Raw genomic sequence first — 18,418 nt, forward strand, 5'->3', positions numbered from 1 at the left:
AGACGACGACCATTAGGTAAATGCTAGCAGCAAAATAGTGTAATGTGGTTGAATTTGGACATGTATTATATGATCAAAATGATAGTATGTTATGGATTGTGAAAGAGAATATGACAAATACATATTAGGTGGTAGACCATACCCATTAATATTATGTTTTCCTATAATCTTTCATATTGAAACATACATACAATAACACCTCAATTTCAAATACAAATGGATTATAATCAAATTAAATATGTTGACAAATAATTTCATTTGTTTTGTCTTTACTATATATATATATATATATTTTCTTTTCTTTTGAGTAGGTTTTTATATTATAGTTGACCATCATTAATGATTTCTTATAGTTGATAATCACTAATAATTTTGGCTAAGAAAAAATAATTTGCTCAAGTAGAGGGCCAAATTAATTAATTACATTTTAATAAACGACTAAGATAAAAGCAAAGAAAATTACACAACTAATAACCCCATGAGATAATTAATGAGAAATTTGATTATAGGTTAGGGGTATGTCATTAAGCTAAATAAGAAGAGGATGTTTTTAAAGGTAATGTGTGAGAATGTACTAAAAATCTTGTCTAAGAATAGCATGGAAGATTCTTTCGTTGTCTAGGTTCCGAATATTTTATCTCTATAAATAAGAGTCGAGTTCGATTTGTAAGACAAACGTTTGGAAGCGATATAAAACATAGGAGAAAGTAAAATGAGAATGGAAAAGTAAGACGTTGTTTGAATCTTTATACTTCCTCGATAAAAGCTTCTTTCTCAAAATGTTTGTCTTTTCTCATTTTGTGCTAATTTCTTTAAAATAGCAATCATAATCAAAACGATATAGTTTGAAGGTTGAGCGAAGTTATTTGAAACTACAAAAAGAAACATTTAAAAAGGTGAAAGAAACGTATAAGTGAAAGTCATCTCTAAAAATGGTAATCTTCCTACTTAATAAAATACATTTTAATTTATTCCGAGCACTTGTCTCGTCTTTTATGCTAATTTCTTCCAAACAATATGTAATGAATGAAAAACAGATGGATGGACGATTAGGATGAAATATTTTAAAAAGTAATTTTGATTTTTCTACGAGTTCAACAATAATGAAATGAAAATCAAATCTTTAGATATTTAGTCACTTTATTATACTATTCTTTTGATTTAATCGACATATTTTAACATGCCAGTGTCATTGATGACATGTTTGGAATTGGTTGGGGGTTTACGAAGTCAATGATAAATGACAATACAATAACAATTTCCATTTTCAATTTTCAAACTTTGACTAAGACCTAATCCAAATCACTCCAATCATTTATTCTCCAACTTTCACATTTATATTATTTATTTTATAATGGTATTTACGTGACATAATCAACTTAGAGTATATATTAAAGTCTTTATTTAGACATCTAACAATAAGTTTGAAAGATATAACAACTTGTTTGAATCGGTCAGGTGTACTTTTGCTTATCTAAATTGTATATCAACTAACCATATCTATACTTTTTATATACTTATTTCATATAATTTTCTTATAAAATTACATATTATTAAAATATTATTTTCGAGCTTACCAAAACAGTAAATCAAACTTTTTGTCATTTATAGGACATTAATTAGTTCAATTCCTATTTTCACTAACCGACTATCTCCCATAACTTTGAATCTTGTTCTATTTTAATCCATATGTAAACACACTTTTTGTTTAATATAATTCATTTACTTTCAATTGATTAACGACGTCTAGTGGCTTGTTTAACATTAAACTTTTATATTTTAAAAAAAATACTAATAATTTTCTATAAGTTCTATATGTATATTCACATCATATCTCATTTCTTCACTAGAAGAAATCTAGCCTTTAATGTCAGTTGAAAAAAATGAAAACGGAGCTTTAATGTCGGTTTTCAAAAAGCGGATGTTTAATGTCGGTTTTAAACCGACATTAAAGAGAGAGCTTTAATGTCGGTTTAAAACCGACATTAATTATCTGCCTTTTGAAAAGCGACATTAAAGCTATGATAATTTTTTTTAGAAAAAATTAAATATTTCTCTCTTACTTTACCCTTTCTCATGCCACATGATTTCTTCCTCACTTTCAATTTCTTTCTTCTCTTTTCAATCTCATCTCACTTTCTTCCCTCCATTCTTCGAACAGCCTCCACGGTCACCACCATCGTCATCCCTCCTGCCCAGCTCATGACCAATCGTCGTCGAATATTCAAAGAGAAGAAACGGACTCCTAAAAAAAGCTTATGAACTCTCTGTTCTATGCGATGCTGAAGTTGCTTTGATCATCGTTTCCACACAAGGCAAGCTCTACTAGTTCGGCAGTGCTGGGTATTCTTTTCCTTTACTTTTTTTTTCCTTTTATTTTCACACAATATTTTTATTATTTTTTTATTAATATTTTCTTTCATCAATTTGGATAACCCCTCCCCTTGCCCTTCTCGCAGCTTTCATTTTTTGGGCAAAATTTGATCTGTCTTCTTCTTCTTCATCATCTTTCAGACTTGATCTGTGTATAAATATCAAAACTTTAGGGTTTTTAGTTTCCGCCTCTTTATCATACCCCTTTTTTTGTCTCGTTTTCTTTTCACCCTTTAATCCTTTGATAATTAATGAGATCTCCATTATTATATATATTTAACTGAGTTTTGATTTGTGTGTGTGTGTTAGCACTTCCAAAACATTGGAGCGATATCAACGTTGTTGCTTCTCTCCTCAACACAATTTTGCTGAATGAGAAACCCAGGTTTTGCTTCTAATTCTTTTTTCTTTTTTTTTTTCAAAACTTTTCACAACATAATTATATATATATATATACATTGCTTTGTTTCTAGATGTGTTTTCTTCGACTCAACAACTCTCTACCTTCTAATTTTTCTTTTTTCGCCCTTTTCTAATTTGCTTTCCTTTAACCCCTAATTTCTTTCTTTAAAAAAAATTCTTTTTCTTCTTCTTCTCTCTCTCTTGAATATTTTACTAAATTGTACGAGCATGATACATTTTGTAATACTACTTTTTCACACACACATAGATATATCTTAAAATCATAGGATGTTTTGAAAATAGTGGGTTGCACAATATATTAGTTTTATAGTAGTACAGAAGATACGGTTCTGTTGGAGGAGATGTTAGTCCTGGATGTAGCCCAAAGCATCCTGAACTTTGTAAACTCCATTGTAGGAGAGCAAATGACAATGTTATTGATGCTGAAGAAGAACTTGTTGAAGGGGATGCATCGATTAGCCCTGAAATAAGCCCAAACTGAGAATTCAATCTTGATTGAATAATTGATATGATTTAATATTCACTTATATATTTGTAAGAACATTATTTATGTCTGGTTATGTGTTTGATGGGTGAATAATTAAATATTTGGATGCGAACTCCCTTTGAATGCACAATCTTGATCCAAAATGATTTTTAAATGAATGTACATTTTTTAAAGATGAATGAGAATGGCAGCAGAAGATAATCCAAATAGAAAACACTAATTTCATCTAACTTAGCATGAAATTGAAATCGTGATAAAAATAGAATTCAAGAGCACTTAATTGAATTTGAAATTCTCTTTCAATTCTACATCGTTTTTGTTGATTCCAAGCTATAGATGACCACAAAAGTCTTCTGTGTTAAAATTAGTGAGTCATTTTATGAATTTTTTTTAAGAAAATGAGATTACAAAATTTTACACCAAAAGTCTCATCAAATTCTCCACCAAAAATTTGTAAGATATGATTTAATATTCATTTATATATTTGTAAGAACGTTATTTATGTCTAGTTATTTGTTCAATGATTGAATAATTAAATATTTGGAATGGACTCCCTTTCAATGCACAATCTTGTTCCATATGAATGAGACGTGGAGGGAGCTTCAAAGTATTATGATTGAGTGGTGCTTGCGCAATCCTATTTTGATGTGTGTTACCCTCCAATGCTCAGGTTTAGTCTTGCTTGATTTTTCATTTCTTCGAGATTCTCTGGAATCAATATTCCATGTTATCTGTCGCTCAATTAGCCCGTGCAACCTCACTCTTTCATCCATCTACCTATATACCTTTATTTTAGAGCGTAAACACCTGCTACTCTCTGAGAATTGAGTAAAGACTTCTTGATGCTTCATTCTTTGATGTTCCATGAAATTTATTAGGCAGTATGAACTTGACTTGGTTCCATTGTCATGCTTTCTATTTGAACCTTTTCAGGAAAAATGGCTCGACATTTCTCTGAAGGCGTAGAATATGATTATATATGGATAAATAAAATCTTAATGATGTATAATATAAACCTGGATCGATGCTGGTGATTTATATACATTTGACTTCCTGTTTTCAAGTATAAAGACATCTAAAATGCAGATGTAAGTCGAATTTTTGTCGTTCTGCTCGTTTGAACATCTTAGTCATATGTGAGAAGCGAATGACTGCAAGTGCACGTCTTTTCATTACGTAATTAAGGGACTAGTTAGTGATAACATACAGGACCAGAGTAGTTATGTCAAACATTTTCTCAATTTGTAATATTACATGTACCTGAGTTACTATCTAATTTGTAATATTTTGAAAATGGTCTTTTGAATCAGCATTTCAGTGAAGTTTCCTTACCTAGTCCAAAAGAAACTTAAAGAAGGCCAAGAAGTGAGACGTGTGGCACAGCTTGACTGGAAGATAATTGAGGATCATCACGAGAAACCATTTGTTGCATCAGGCTTGCGATTTATTCCTTTGCCCGTCAGTTTTACATACTCAATTGGCATAAGTCTCTTGTTCGTTCTATCTCCTTCTACATTTAACTTGTACTTTTATATATGTAGGTTATGCATGGAGAAGATTATATATGTTTTATGATTAATTGACTATTTTCAGAACCTTTATTGGGCTGATAGTGGTGATTTGGTGGCAATAGCCAGTGATACATCATCAGTGATAAACAAAGAGTTCAAGTATGGAAACTGTAGTCCTTTTCATAGAGTTCATGGAATCTTGATTCGATATGAGCTGTGTTCAGAAGTTTGATGGTATTTATTGTGATGCAGTGTCGTTGGATACACATTGAAGTGTTAAGACCCTTGTAATGCGTGGGGACTATGAAAGAGCCAACGAAATCTTACCTTCAATTCCCAAGGAGCATCGTAACAGGTAATAGTCCAAAGAGTTTAAAGTTTTTCATTGAAGTGTTGAGAATATTTTGCTGTTCAATAATATTTGCTTTCTAGCCTAGCTTGTACATGATAAGCTAGGATTGTTTGGATATGAAGGTACTGCCCCATTATTTGTTTCCATGGTTGTGGATGGTTCCTGCAAGTTCTGATGCAGTCTGAGATTCATTTGTGTTGTTTGTTTCCTTTTCCCTTTCTGTGTTTTGTTTCTTCAGTTTCCCCCTTGAATGTTTAATTCAACACCCAACATTTGACAATATTTCAAATGGAAAATCTTATAGTATTTAACCATATGGAAATTTATGGGATATCTGTACCTGAAATATTTTGAATCGATGGGCCCTCATACCCTAGGTTGTCTCTTAAAAGAACTTATTTTATTTTTTTGCTTCTTGGGTATTTACTATCTCCTTACGTGCTAAAATATTCTGAATATCCAAGGGCTCTTGTTGTCATACTCAAACTTTTTGCTTCTTGGGGATTTCTCTATCTTTTGCGTGGTATGTATATTCCAAAGTCTTGGAGTGGGAGTTTGTTCTTGGTTGTGCCCGATGGATTTCAACTTTTCTTTCTAGTAAAGTTTGGTGTATGATAATTGATCCTGTTCTTTGCTAGTGTGGCCCGTTTCTTGGAAGCACGAGGTATGATAGAGGAAGCTCTGGAAGTAGCTACTGATCCAGAGGAGTATCCTAATTTGTTTAATGATTGGCAAGTTGCACTTTCTGTTGAATCTAGAGCTGCATAAGACAGGTAAAAGTTTGTTTTCTTCTGTTTAGGGTTGCATTTGTTTTTCACATCATTATGTGCACCAGCCAACGGAAGTGCACAAATGCATGTGCAAAACAAAACAACAAATTTATAATTCATTCGAAGTTTTGGATTACAAGGTTTTTCTGTGTTGATGTCTTTTACAGGGAGTTATCACTAAACAAATGATTGCAATAGAAGAAATGGTTGCAAGTGAGTAAAATTAGCCAGACCCTCATCTTTGTGACAAGATCTTGAAGTTAGTCATTTGTGTAGCGTTCTAGTTTGCTATTAGTTGCAGTTTTAGTTATTGCTCTCTCAATATATTCTTTTTCTTTTTTTTTTTCAAAGGATGATCAGTGTAATAATTAAGCTTCATAATTTCTGTGTTTGGATCCAAGTTGTATATAAATGTACACATTATTAAGATTTCATTTTGTATATGTACAAGTAAAAGATTTCATTTTTAACTATTTGGTGTCATACAAAATGGACAATAATGCAAGGATTTAATAAAAATAAATTTGAAAAAACGACATTAAAGGCATCATTAATGTCGGTTTCAAAACGACATTAAAGACAGCTTTAATGTCGGTTAAAAAAAATTAAAGACATCTTTAATGTCGGTGGAAAAACGACATTAAAGATGAACCGACATTAAAGGCCTTCAATAACACCTTCAAAGATGTCGGTTTATAACCGACATTGAAGGCCTTTAATGTCGGTTCATAACCGACATTAAAGATGTCTTTAATGTCGGTTATAAACCGACATTAAAGCCCTTTAATAACGCTCGCAAAGATGTCGGTCGCCAAGTGACATTAAAGGCCTTTAATGTCGGTTTTAAACCGACATTAAAGGCTAGATTTCTTGTAGTGCTTAAAAGTTATCATTATTATTTAATGAATTAATTTAAATAAAAGTTTAAACACCAATTTTAAAATTATTTATTAAAAAAATTAGAAACTAGGACCAAAATAGTTTTTTTTTTAAAAGTAAATCATATGATATGATATATATACACACACATATATATATGCATGTATGTATGTATGAGAATCCAACCCTCAATGTTTTGTTTTTAATTCATAGTGATGCAATGGAATTGGATAATTGGCATATCAATAGCCATAAATGATGAGAAAAATCTTGCCAAAGAAAGAGAGATAAAACCTCCCCCTAAGTATTTATTTACTTTATGAATTAATATGGAGGGTGGTGGAGGTTTTGTTTTTAAATCTATATATCATCTCTATGAATAAATAGCTATTTATTGAGTTATCTAAATACTTACAAAAAATTAAAGCAATTAACTGAAAATAACAACCTAAATTAATGATTATAAATGAAATAATAGACAATAATATTATATATCTAACATCCCATCCTAGAGGGGCTACATGATCATCACATTCTATAATCTTTGCATTATTGCATATTTGGCTTTTTTATTCTAAAAGAAATGTGATACTATTTCATCTTCATTTACATTGCTCTTTCATTTTTCTTAAAGTAATTATATTTGAATATCTATCTACTCTTTTTTTTTTTTTTTTTTTTTTAAAAAAGTATTTAAGGACTGATTTTTCCATTTTTGTAATTTTAATCTTACCATTTTGAAAACATTCTTTTAAAAACAAATGAAAAAAACAAACAAAGTCAAGGATAGGAATATATAGTATTCATAGGCTTGATTTTTTAAAATTTAAAAAAAAAAAACAAAACAAAAGTTTTGCTTGATATTATTTAATTTTTGAAAGGAAAATGTCTTTTCACCTATGCTTCTTTTTTTTTTTTTAAAAAAAAAAACAAATTGTGTAGACAAATTTTATAAATTTGAATATTTTAAAATAAAATGGTTCTCTTTTACGTATTTCTTTAGAAAATATAAAACAAATATTTTCTTAAAAAAATCTTAAATTATCGATAAAAATTCTAAACTTTGAGTGAAGATAAATTTTATACCATATAATTTAATAAAATCAAACACATAAATATTATATTAGACCTATAATGAATTATTATCATGGTTTTCTTTTTTTAATTCAATGGGAAGGTTTGTAGCTATATGTTTCGATATGAGAAATTTACAAAACTACCCTTTTGACATCTTAGCACCCATAACATATATATTACATCACATGAGAACTTGAGTTTCTTAAGTTAGAATTGGCATACAAATTACTTGGCACAAAATTCAAATATAGTCCCTCTCCTTTATGTTTGAATAATAATCTCTTTCTCTCCTTTTTGTATCATCAAAAAGAAAAAGAAAAAAGAAAAGGTGAAGGACTGATTTGATATCTCTTAATTGGATCTTAGTAAGTACACACTACTACACTACCCTAAGCTACTAAATAGACATTATTTTATTATTATTATTATTTTTCAAAAATGTAATAATAATAATAATAATAAAAAAAAGGTTAAAAACACAAAAATCTATATATTTACTTTATTGATAGAAAGAAAAATGATAGTATTAAAGAAGATGCAGGTGGTATATAATAGACAGTAGGGTTTAGGGTTTTCACTTTTCTTTTCTTTTCTTTTCTTTTCTCTCTTTTGTTTCAAAATTTGCAAAAAGATTTTTAGAAAAGAAACCCTTTTTCTTTCCCTATTTGGGTCCATTTCCATTCAAAGTCCTCTCCTTTAGTTTGGTTCATTGCATATCAAACTAAAACCTGAAATACCCAAAGGAAAGAAAGAAAGAAAGAAAGAAAAAACACTTCACATGTTCAAACCTTTTAACACACCAACTCAGCTTTCCTTCTTTGCTTTCCCTTCTCTCTCTAAATCTTTACCATATTCTGTTGTTCCAAAATGCTAATCTAAGTTTTATATTAACAGGAAAAATTAAAGTATTTCATGGTGGGTTTTGGTTTTTGGTATTGGTATATTGGTAGGTAAAGTTATTATTACATATATGAATTCTCTCTTAGAAGGAATCAAATATGTGTTTGGTGTTGAGAAATTTTGATTGTGAAGCTTCGTATTTACAAGCATTCATGAAGTCACATGTTTTGTCTGCAAAGTCCAAAATGAAATCTATATATTTATTGACTATAGGTTAAAATACATAAAATACCACTGACTTTCATATATATATAAATTAATTAATTAAACTGAAAACTTTTTATTATTCTAAAATTCAATTTTGAAATTTGTTCTCAACCATATATATCTTGTGAATTTAGAAAATGTGTTAAAAAGAAGTATCTAATTAATTATAATTCATTATAAAAATTTGCATGAAAACTTAGGTACAAAAATGAGAGGAGGGGCATACATGACTCATTTTAAGTACAACTTAAACATATACTTTAGAGTAAAAAGTTTAACGTTTGAAAGGTGACGGTTTGATTTTCGATTCACATAATCGTTGTACGGACAAATTTAATTAAGTTAGAAAAAGAGATTTAAATGGAGGGATGTAAGAGTAGGATCGGATGGGACCAAACCCACTCGTCCTCTTCCTATTTTTCTACACTTCTTAAGTTATATTTCCTTGTAAGTCTATGGGACCATATCTAATTTTGTAATTATGATATACACACCATACCACGCCACAAAATTATTATAAAGGTCTTTTCTTTGTACATTGTCAATCGTACCTAATAATATTGTCTCAGAATTTCGGTCGAAGAGTTGATTGGACTTATTGGTGTACACAATTTACTATCGAACAAACTTCAATTAGATTTGTCTAAAATGCTTCTATAAATGTTAAAATTCCTTAGAAAGATGACTATGAAGTGTATTCGTATATGTTATTGACAAAATACGAAATTTTGGTATATTTTGTTAATATTTTTAATAATTTTATTGTTTAGGATAAATTTTCATTAATTAACGTGGTTAGTTAGGCAATATTTTATCAAACGGCTTGACGAAGAGTCTGCCTACAAAAGTATATGAAATTATGTGTTGTGTATAAAATTCTTTAATTATTGATGAGTTATCAATTAATTATATATACCGATAATGATTAAGTAATTGGAAACAATTAGGCTAAAAATGTTATTTAAAATACTTCAAATAATTGCTCTTCTCGTCACTCCCTACATCATATTTGCTTCTCTAAATTTTATATTTTGAATGTGTTGTTTGAAAATTAATTTTTAATTAACTTTTTCTTTTTTTTCAAAATTGTTTTAAGGGTTTATTCACATTTATTTTTGAAAAATTATTCTAAATGACATTTTTTTTTATATTATGGTTGGTCTACTTTTACAAAAATAACATTTAAAATTTTAGCCAAATTTCGTGGATTTATTTATTTATTTATAAATCTTCTTTAGATAACTATTTTAGTTTTAAATTTTAAGTTTACAATATATAAAACATTACTTCCATTATTCCACCTCTGTTTAAGTTTATTTATTTTGTTATCTACTACTATTTTTTAAGAATGACTCCAAAATTTGCAAAAAAGAAAAAAAAATATCTAAATATATTTTTGTTTTCAAAGGTCGACTAATAATTTAAATTTAAAGGATTATTTTAAATATAGTGATATTAACAAAAATATATATAGCAAAATTATCGGTGTCTATTCTTGTTGATAGAATTTAAAGTTTTTCTATATTTATAAATATTTTCAACAATTGTTCTATTTTACCTAATTAAAAAAATTATATTTTTTAAGGGAATTGTTGCAGATGACAAAAGAATGAAACTATTCACAAAATATATAAAAAAAAAAAAAAACGAAAATGGACTAAAGATTGATTTATTTAGTTTTCTAAAAATAGAGTTATAAAAAAGATATTGCAAAAAGAATCATAATTTATTAAATTGAGCATAGTTCAATTAACACACTGATTATATACTATCAATCACTAGGTTAGAACTCTCACGTCCCATCTTAATTATGCATTTTATCTAATACTTTTATAAATTTGCAAGAATTTTGTTATTTTTGTCTTCAAAACTAATTACAAGTAGAACTAATGTTTCTAATTTGAGCTTTTTTTAAACAATAGTTATCAAATTGAGCAGAATTTCACTACTTTTGAGATGAAACCTAACCACATGAAAGGTTTGAAAATTGCATAAATTTAGGACTTCAATTTGTCATAGCCATAGGGAAAGTCAAATGTATGCTTCTAAACCATTGTTTAAAACCATTTTTTTTTCAGAGAACCATGTTTTCTTAAGATTCATTGTTATTAAAAAAAATTAATTTGGATCTTGTTAACCAAAACTAAAAACTAATCGATAATTACATCAATTTAAACTGTAAAATATATAAATGAATCGATAAACTGTGAAATAGAAGATAGTAAAACCGAAGTTTAAATTAACATAATTAAAACTTTGAGATTTTAGTTGAAACGATTTCATTTAAGTATTTTGTAAAATTTGAAGAAAAAAAAATGATGATAATGTGCAAAGTTGGATAGAGGCTGAATATGAATAGAGAATATGATTGTGAACTAAACTGTAAACAATAAATTCGTCCACAACTACTCATTTAATTTCTCTATTAAAAAAATACAAAAGTTTTTATTCCCAAGAAATTTTGACTAACTTCATGTTGACTTTTTGACTTTTTTTTTAAAAAAGAAATATATATATATATATATATATATATATATATATAAATATATATTTATTAGAAAAGAGAAAAACTCGTAAATATATGAAAATATCCATGAAAATGACGAAAATTAATAATATAAAATTTAACTTTAAATTTAATTTTGTTCCTACTAATTAAATTAATTAAGATCTTAACATAGTTTGATACTAATTAAAAAAACCCTCCAAGTCTTCAATCTCCACCATACCATTAAAGTGCATTTTTTTTTCTTTTATTAAAATAAAATAAGAGTAAGCTATCTTCCATTGATCTCTGTTTACAACAAAAATGTTTTGCCCATTATATTTGAATACTTTGTTTATAATAAAAAATGTTTTGTGCATATTATATATGGATGGCCTACCAATTTTGACTTGCCCATTTCATCATATGCTAAAATTATATTCTCGAATTTTCCAAGTTTTACAAGTTTCAAAAAATCTCAAGAATCCTTTTTAGCCAAAAACACTAACAATAAGTTGTCTGACTTCATTTTAAGAAGATAGATCATTAGACCTGCCTTGAGATCATTAATCTTGCTAAAAAAGAATTATAATCCACGGATTATGTATACATAACTGAATTATTTATAATATTCGCTGAGTTAATTATTTGTAAAATGTATGTGAGCTACTTCTTCCGTATCGTCGATAGGTTTCAAGATGAAACCCCTCAAATATGATATTAGAATCCACAAAAGGTTCAAACGAGTATCTCATAAGACACCATATCGAGAAGCTATGTTGAGAATCTCACGTTGCATGTTTATTTTTATCTATCGATAATGAATATACATTTATGTAGTTTTATATCGAAGCATTGTGAAAACTAATATTAATAGGATTTTTAGTAATTGAAATTTTCTTTTTTTTTTTTCTTTTTTTTTTTGACAAAAGAATAAATAAAATAATGGAGTTATTCTTAATATTTTTTTCTTGAGTTCACATGAAAGTTCAAAACTTTAAATCTCTTAATTAGTTAAAGGTATATATCAGTTGAATGTTTGAATTGACAATAATTCAATTTTCGTACTTACAAATTAAATTAAGTTTAACTATATATGTCCAGCTCAAGTAATTGATAATTGGCTATAAAATTCCAATATTTATTCTTTTCTAGACTTATTTATTTACCAAGTTTAATTACGAAATATTTTTAAATATAATAAAAAAAATTCAAAATTATTTACAAAATATAGCAAAATCTATTAAATTATCGCTGTTTTATTTTATTTTTTGAAAATTTGCATCAGATGACAAAAAAATTTAGAAAAAATAGCTCATAGCATCTCTTTTTTTGCATATTGCAAATATGATAAGTAATTAGATATATCAGACGACTATCGAAGGATTTTTAAAGGACTCTTACAGGGTTATCTGCTTTTAAATTTACTATTTTTGCAATTTAGAAAATATATAAATTTTTCTTGCTATTTTTGTGAATGTTTTTTTTCTATTAATATAAATGAAATCAAGCTAAAATTTCAAATATCCTTTTTAAAACGAAAAAAGTAAATAAAGAATAAAATGCTTATAAAATTATTATTTTTTCAATATTAAATAATTAGACCTTTTCAATTTATTTTTACAAGAAAATAAAATCATTCATTCCTTTACAAAAATTAAAAGATTTATGTAAAACTAAGTTGTTTAATTGAACCCTTCAAAGGTTTTCAAGATTTTAATGGATAAAATTTTCAAATTAGCTATTTTGAGTTTTGTGTTAGAAATGAATTGCTTGTCAAATTCACTAAATATAAAATAAACATAAACTATTATTTTCAAAACAAGAGACTTTCTTTCTAGGGTTAACGACAAATTTAACAAACAACATCTATTGTATTATTAATGTATATATATATATATATAAGTAATAATTCTTTAATATTCTACATGAATGGAAAAAAAAAAGTTCTTTTTTTATAAGTTTTAAAACAAACAAGGATGGCTCTACGTTGAGAAGAAGTTTAGTTAACCGTTAAATTACAATATATATATATATATATATAATTTACCTCAAATCATCAGTTGACGCAAAAGTGTAAGTTGATAGGTAAATATTAAATATAATTATACTATTTAAACACTCAATTTTAATTTGGAGGATAAATAATATTATAAAAGTTTGAACACGATGCTTCATTAACAACTAGATTGGACTATAATGTAACACTTTAAACGGTCGATTGATTCAAAAACTCAAGTTAATGAATAAAGGTATATTAATTATATAATTTGATAAAACGATCGTAAATAGTTTTTATTTATACTGAGATTTTTAGCTAAAAATGAGTACTAAACTAGAACTTCTAAACTATGAAAATGGAAGAGGTAAGTTCTGAGGATGATATTGAAAATGGAATGTCCATAATCCATATGGTTTGAAAGGGAAATAAATAATAGAATTTAGAAGGAGCCAATTTCAAGACGTGGGCTCCACTCGCAGCTCATATATCTCAAATTTTGCAATTAAAAAAGTAAATAAATAAATAAATAAATAAATAAGAGAAAAATAAAGGCTTTGAATTCTCAAATTCCAATTGCTCCTTTGATTTTCAATGATCAAACAATTTTTTGTTTTGTATCAAAAAGAGAATATTTCTTCAAGCCTATGTTCGATCTACAATATATAATATAAATATATATATATTTTTTTCCTTTCACTATTTAATTTTCGTCATTGGAAAATTAATATTGCACATTACACAACAAATAATGAGAACCCAAAAAAAGAAAAAAAACTTTACCTTTAATTGGTGGCCACTTGTCGGTAGAATGAATGGGTTAAATTTGAGAATATCAAGCTACTAGAGGTGATATCGATCTTTTTTTTTCTTTCTTTCTTTGTAATGAAAAAGAATAATTATTATTATACTGTAGCTTCAATATAAGAGATAAACACTGCATAACCAAACAAAGCTCTTTCTCTATATATGCCCTTTTATCATCTTCCTCTTCTTTTCCTCTTCCTTTTGCTTCTTCTCATATATGTGGGTGGAGATCTATGTTATGGTGTGGAGTTTGTAAAAGGGAAAAAGAAATTGTACACACATATATTATATTACAAGAGTGAGTGCGAGTAGTAGAAGAAACCTAAAACAAAGGTGGATCGGCGTCATGGAAAGCGGTCACTACCTTGGGAAGCACAGGAGGCGAAAGAAGGAGATCAAAATAATGAATTATCATCTTCGTCATGGTCGTCATCACAATCCTCTCACTTCAATTACTCCCCAAATTTCAACCCACAAACACTAACTCAACCTCCTCAATCATCAACTCCTTTTCAAAATCAAGGTAATTATTAAACTGTTTCTCTAATTTCTTTACTTAATTTCACGATTTTGTTTTTAAAAAATGATTTCAAACAGACCCTTTTGAAAGGATTGATGAGATGTTTGTTTAGAAGAAGAGAGAAAAAAAAGGAAATTTAGTGTAAGGTACTTTGATAGTAGTAGTAGTAGTACTATATCTTGAAGTTCAATGCATCTCTCGATCGATCTCTCACTTTGCGTAAAGAAGTTTTCTTCTTTTGTGTGTGTGTGTGTGGTGGAAATGATGCAAAAGAAAAATAACAGTTTGGTGTTTGAGTGTTATTGGACATTATCATCTCACAACGTTTCTTCTTTGTATTAGCATGGAAACGACAACAATTCGTGTGAATTACCTCTGAAAAAAACCATATGTTATATCTTATTGTTGATCAAGAATGATCAATGTCAAATTAGGCCATTTTTTTCTTCCAAATTGTGTTTTTCCTTGAGTACTCTCCATAATATTATCAAACAAAGCTGATCTCTTAATTCCGTAACTTCCCATCTAACTAGTTGCTATTCTCTTTACGCTTTTGACCATCGACCAAACTTTTATTTATTATTATATACAAACCCATATATGCCTTGGTTCATTGTCAAATCTTGAAAACGATGGCCTTGTTTGGCCACTACCCATGCCTTGTTTTTTATATGCTCTATTCTCTTTTATTCAAATTCAATTTCTTTTTTTTTTTCTTTTAAATTGGTTTTGGTATAATATACATATATATATATAGATTATACTAAAGAATTGAAATTCAACATTATTTAAACAAGTTAAAGTGTGCTAGGGGATTGATGCATGTTACGTTGGAGAATTTGGTCACGGGCACACCGACTTTTGTTTTTATTAATATCCCTTTTTTTTTTCTTTCTTTTGTGTGGTGCATGGAAAGGTTTAGGAAATTATGAAGAACATGGGGGTGGTGTTAGGAGAGAGATGTGTCAATGCCATGTGTATTCATGCTTCTTTTATTTGTTTATTATACTAAAATATGTGAGGAAGATAAATGTGTCTTTTTTATACAATCTGACTGTCTTTTAAAATACTCTAAGGACAATCAATCTCTACTTATCTTTCCCTATATATGGTCTATTTCATACATAAACTTTCGTGATTTTATTAGATTTTGGCTATATTCACAACATTGATATAGAATTCCACAATCATTCTCCATGTTACTTTTAAAATTACGGTGAATGATATCCATTTCTCATTCTGTTCGATAAACTAGCCATTCTATTGAATAAAGATGAAATTCTATATCAAAATCAATTGAGAGTGAGTTGATTTTAACAGTTTAATAACTCATCATAAATAAAGATTATAATATATTTTCTCTTTTTTAATATAATATTCCAAACACGTTACTTAATACTTTTTCTTTTGATAAGATATCCATTTAAGAGAAAATCTACGTACATGGTAGTAAAACTTTAAACTTAAGTGATTTTACATTCAAAATTGTAAGACTGTGTGTTTAAGAATAATTTGTCACATAGAATATTATAGAAAGAGAGAGAGGAGAGAGCTAGGTCTAGTGCACATGCATAAAGCATTTAAATAATAAAAACCAATATGAATAGATATATACATTGTTTATAAATGTAAATAATCTATATATGTGTATATGTATATGCGTACATAATGGCAGAAGCAGATCAAGGTGGGAGGAAACGACATTACAGAGGCGTAAGACAAAGACCATGGGGAAAATGGGCAGCAGAGATTCGTGACCCGAAGAAAGCAGCTCGAGTTTGGCTCGGTACTTTCGACACAGCCGAGGCTGCAGCCATTGCCTACGATAACGCGGCTTTGAGATTTAAAGGAACCAAAGCCAAGCTTAATTTCCCCGAACGGGTCCAAGCCAACCCTGCCGAGTTCGGCTTTCTTTCCCCTCCCAGTATTGCTGCTCCGCCACCCCCAACGGCCGTGTCATCCCCATCTGTTTCTCTACCGCCACCGTTGTCGCATGAAGAAGTTTTTCCTGGGCTTCATCAATACGCTCAACTTCTGTCTAGTAGTGACGCTGATTTTCCTTATTATTCTTCCAGTCTTCTTTTCAACCAACAACAAAGCCATTACCCTTTTTTTAGTTCTTCTTCTTCTTCTAGCCAACAACAGCAAGAAGATCAGGATCGTTACGGTGAAGATTTCGGTACTGGTGGATCAAATAAGTAGAACATTATTGTTTTTATTATTATTATTATTATTATTATTATTATTATTAAGTTTTACATCAATTATATGGGTTTTTGTTCTCATAACTTTGCGCATATCCATTGCTTTTTCTATAAAATCTAAGCCTTTTTTCCAATGGTTTCTACTATAATTATACATACTATATAATTCTCAACTCAGTCCCTTTTTAATTATTTCTACTCTTTATGATCCATCTTGCAACATTCTCGTTTTGTTTTATATATGTATGTATAGATTAGTGTCACGCTATGCAGACTAAGGGTTTGTTCAAATTGATTTTTGGATTCTTTCTAGGTTATTTAGAGGGAAATTATTGTAAAAATTTTAAGATATAGTGAAAGTTTTTTAGAATCTATCTATTAGACACATGATAAATAGTGTCTATCAATGTTACTACTATGGAAATTTATTAATGTTTATTATTGACAAAATCCCAAATATTACTATATTTGATAAATACTTTTTTATTAAAATATTTAAAATGGTTAACCAAGTGCTTTTAAATATCTAGGAAGTGAATCTAAATATTATGTTGTAATACTTACTAGACTAGTCTAGCACTAGGAGTTTCTTTAAGTCTTTATGATAATGATTAATTTTTAGTGGCTCAAAACCATGAGGGTTTCTATAAAATAGAATTCATATGTGAATAAATAAATGAATGAATAAACTACTATCTCCATATGTCTATGTGAAAGAAAAAATTATTCAAGGTGACTGACTTTTGGATGTACCTTTTTATTTTTAATTAATTTAAAAAAGAAAATTTCTCTCTCGTTAAGAGCATAAGGCTATCCATCATATTGTGGTGAATCTATTCACATAATGGTCGTCAGGAGATTTAATATAGGTTTAGGGGCAGTCGAGCTCCCCTCAATTTTATCATATCTTTATATAATATAAATAAAATTATTTAATTTTCAATATTTATAAATAGTCTAACCGGATCCACTGCTAATAATGGTAATGTTTCATATGTGAGAGCAAACTTGGGCATTTAGCAATGGACAATAAATTTACTTATATTATAGGTATATATGAGCTACATACATTTAGTATAGAATAGGGAAAATGATATGGTCAAAATATATCAAAACTTAGGGTTGGGTTTGATATGTGGAACGCAATAGAAAAAAAAACCTATTGAACATTAGGAAGAAAACTAAAACATTTTATTGTTTTCTTTTTCAATTTTATTGTGTTTTGGACGGGGTTGATTCAAACTTTTTCTGAGTGGCTAATTTGAAATTTTGGAAGATTTGATAATCGATTAAATGACTTAAAAAAAAAACGAAAATGAGTTTTTGGAATAACATTTTTTAATCAATTCATACGAACCCTTAAACTACTACTAGTAGAAATTAAATAACTCACCCTTAAATTGAAAAGGAAAATAAGAAAAAAT

General features: G+C 28.2%; 1 protein-coding gene and 1 long non-coding RNA gene across 2 annotated transcripts; both read left to right on the forward strand.

The window, feature by feature from the left end:
* Nucleotides 1-2,090: 2,090 nt before the first annotated feature.
* On the forward strand, nucleotides 2,091-6,386 carry LOC107992332 (uncharacterized). The gene is made up of 7 exons (XR_007824945.1): nucleotides 2,091-2,343; nucleotides 2,683-2,758; nucleotides 4,594-4,741; nucleotides 4,825-4,953; nucleotides 5,047-5,149; nucleotides 5,785-5,919; nucleotides 6,084-6,386. It is a non-coding gene; the product is annotated as an uncharacterized LOC107992332 (long non-coding RNA).
* Nucleotides 6,387-13,821: 7,435 nt separating this feature from the next.
* LOC103499076 (ethylene-responsive transcription factor ERF113-like) lies at nucleotides 13,822-17,128 on the forward strand. Its single transcript, XM_008461969.3, has 3 exons — nucleotides 13,822-13,830; nucleotides 14,586-14,793; nucleotides 16,466-17,128. The coding sequence occupies exons 1-3, from the start codon at nucleotides 13,822-13,824 to the stop codon at nucleotides 16,990-16,992; spliced, it is 744 nt and encodes a 247-aa protein (XP_008460191.1). The 3' UTR covers nucleotides 16,993-17,128.
* The last annotated feature ends 1,290 nt before the right edge of the window (nucleotides 17,129-18,418 follow it).

This window comes from Cucumis melo, chromosome 11, assembly GCF_025177605.1.
Source record: "Cucumis melo cultivar AY chromosome 11, USDA_Cmelo_AY_1.0, whole genome shotgun sequence".
Taxonomy (NCBI): domain Eukaryota; kingdom Viridiplantae; phylum Streptophyta; class Magnoliopsida; order Cucurbitales; family Cucurbitaceae; genus Cucumis; species Cucumis melo.